The sequence below is a fragment of the Nothoprocta perdicaria genome, unplaced genomic scaffold (assembly GCF_003342845.1).
Source record: "Nothoprocta perdicaria isolate Ctin4 unplaced genomic scaffold, notPer1 scaffold_64, whole genome shotgun sequence".
NCBI lineage: Eukaryota > Metazoa > Chordata > Aves > Tinamiformes > Tinamidae > Nothoprocta > Nothoprocta perdicaria.
In genome coordinates, this window is record NW_020455910.1 from 1437133 (window position 1) to 1439423 (window position 2291).

Sequence of the window (2291 nt, forward strand, 5' to 3'; positions counted from 1 at the left end):
GACCCAGCTCTGAGCCCCCACACTCACCGGGGCCTCTGTAGACCCAGCCTTACGAGAGGGCTGTGATCCTCTCCCAGCGAAACAGCTACTCATTGAATAGTTCTTCATTATCTAAGAGATAACCAGGAAATGTTTAATAAATATATTACCCATTGCATCAAAAATAAATATCATTTATAAAACATTCATTATCTTTTCGCTTGTCATCATAATACAGTGTATATAAACGTGCCCGGTACAGACTGTATTTACAAATGCTTGCCTGAATTTTTTCCACTTAATGCATTCCCCCAATTACATTAACATAAATCACTGCATAAAATACGTAAAATCATAATGCAACTTCTTGCATATTTATGCCACCAGCATATACCAAGGAGGAAACTAAAGATTTTAYGAGCATACAGAAAAGAAGTTTTCGTATAGGAAAAATGGCTTTAAGTAAGTCTTAAAGTGGCACTCACTCCAACTTAACCTGACAGCATTTGACAACTGGAGCCAACGTTTACTTGAGAACTCATAATTACTTAATCAAATAATGGAACATATAAAAGCAAACTGACTTTTTGAAAAAAAAAATGGTTTAATAATACAGTAATAGTTGTAGTATCRTCCAGTAAAGATGTATTGTAAAAATGTTCTGAATATTAATTTACCTCAGATAACTTTAGAGTTGTAAATACTTGCATTATAGTGAGGTAGACAGTAAAAAAAAACTTTTTCTCCATTATTAGAACAGAATTTAAATCTTGTAATAATATTTTAAGGAAATGATAATGTTAAGTAAGGATGAAATATTTGATTAATGCTTAATTCTGTACAACTCAAATATAAACTTTAAAAATATTAGAAATTATAACATTTGGAGTGCATATAATGTTTTGTACATTAAAAAAAATGCATGTTGCTCATCTCCATTTTGCACTTTTCAGTCTGTTTAAATAAACAAATATTTACAACTTTTATATGAACAACAGTGCATCCAAAGCAAAATGTGCATTTTTAAATTATTGCTCCTGATCGAGTCTTTTTTTTTTTTTTTTTTTTAGCATTTTATATTATTATTCTCTCTCTTTTTCTATTTTTTTTTCCACCAGTTTGTAGCTCTGCAAACCCAGAAAAGGTAACGATCCTAGAAACGAGTGTGGGGGAAGGCTGGAGCTGCAGCTGCGACGGCTGCAGTGAGAAGGGGCGCGGGCCGCTTGGGCCGGTGCCCTGCTCGGTGCCCAGCCCGGTACCCGGCCCGGTGCCCTSTTCGGTGTACGGCCCGGTACCCGGCCCGGTACCCGGCCCGGTGCCCGGCTCGGTGCCCGGCCTGGTACCCTGCTCGGTGCCCTGTTCGGTGCCCGGCCTGGTACCCCGCTCGGTGCCCTGTTCGGTGCCCGGCCCGGTGCCCTGTTCGGTGCCCTGCTCGGTGCCCTGTTCGGTGCCCTGTTCGGTGCCCTGCTTGCTCCTCGCTGCCATCCCCGTCGCCGTCCCCCCCAGGCCGGGCTTTCTGCGGCTCTTCGCTCTTTTCACAGTTTCTCATTACTGTCTTAAAACGTAACCTAGCTGGTAATTACAATCCCGAACAATTCCTTTTTTTTTTTTTTTTTTTTTTTTCATTTTGTCTTTGTCCTCTCCTCCGCGGGAGGGGGTGGCCGCAGGCTGTTTCTGGCCGGTAATCTTGCAGGAATGCGGCAGAAAGAGGGCAGAAACGGGACAGAAACGCTTCGGAGCCGGCGCTCCGGCCGCTCGGGGCATCGCAGGGGCCAGATCGCCGGATCAGCGCGGCCCGGGGAGGCGGCGGGGGGGCTGCAGGGCCCTCCCCGCCCGCCGAGCCCCCCGTCCCGGGGGCGCAGGTGCCGCCTCGGCCCTCACCGCGGCGTCGGGGCTGCCCGCGGAGCCCGGCTGCGGCCGCCCGCTCGCTACCTGCAGCCGCACGACTCCACCACCATGTCCTCGTACTGCTTGTAGACCACGTTGTTGCCCGCGTCGATGTAGAGGATGCTGATGGGCGTGAGCTTGGTGGGCACGCAGCAGCTGGGCGGCGTGGAGCCGGGCGCCATGGAGTTCATGAGCGTCTGGATGATGGCGTGGTTGGTGGGCTCCAGGTGGGAGCGCAGCGGGAAGTCGCACACGCCCTCGCAGTGATAGGCCTCGTACTCGAGGGGCGCGATGATCCAGTCGTCCCAGCCGAGCTCCTTGAAGTTCACGTGCAGCGGCTTCTTGCTGCAGCGCAGCCGCGCCTTCTTGCCGTGCCGCTTGCCGTGGCGGCTGGCGGGCGCCGTGCGCCGCTGCCGCCGCGACGG

At 49.7% G+C, this 2291-nt stretch overlaps 1 protein-coding gene across 1 annotated transcript in view; it reads right to left on the reverse strand.

The window, feature by feature from the left end:
- Positions 1 to 1907: 1907 nt before the first annotated feature.
- GDF6 (growth differentiation factor 6) overlaps positions 1908 to 2291 on the reverse strand; it is a 9919-nt gene continuing 9535 nt past the window's right edge. The window contains exon 4 of the mRNA XM_026050007.1: positions 1908 to 2291. Coding sequence (XP_025905792.1) covers positions 1908 to 2291 — 384 coding nt within the window.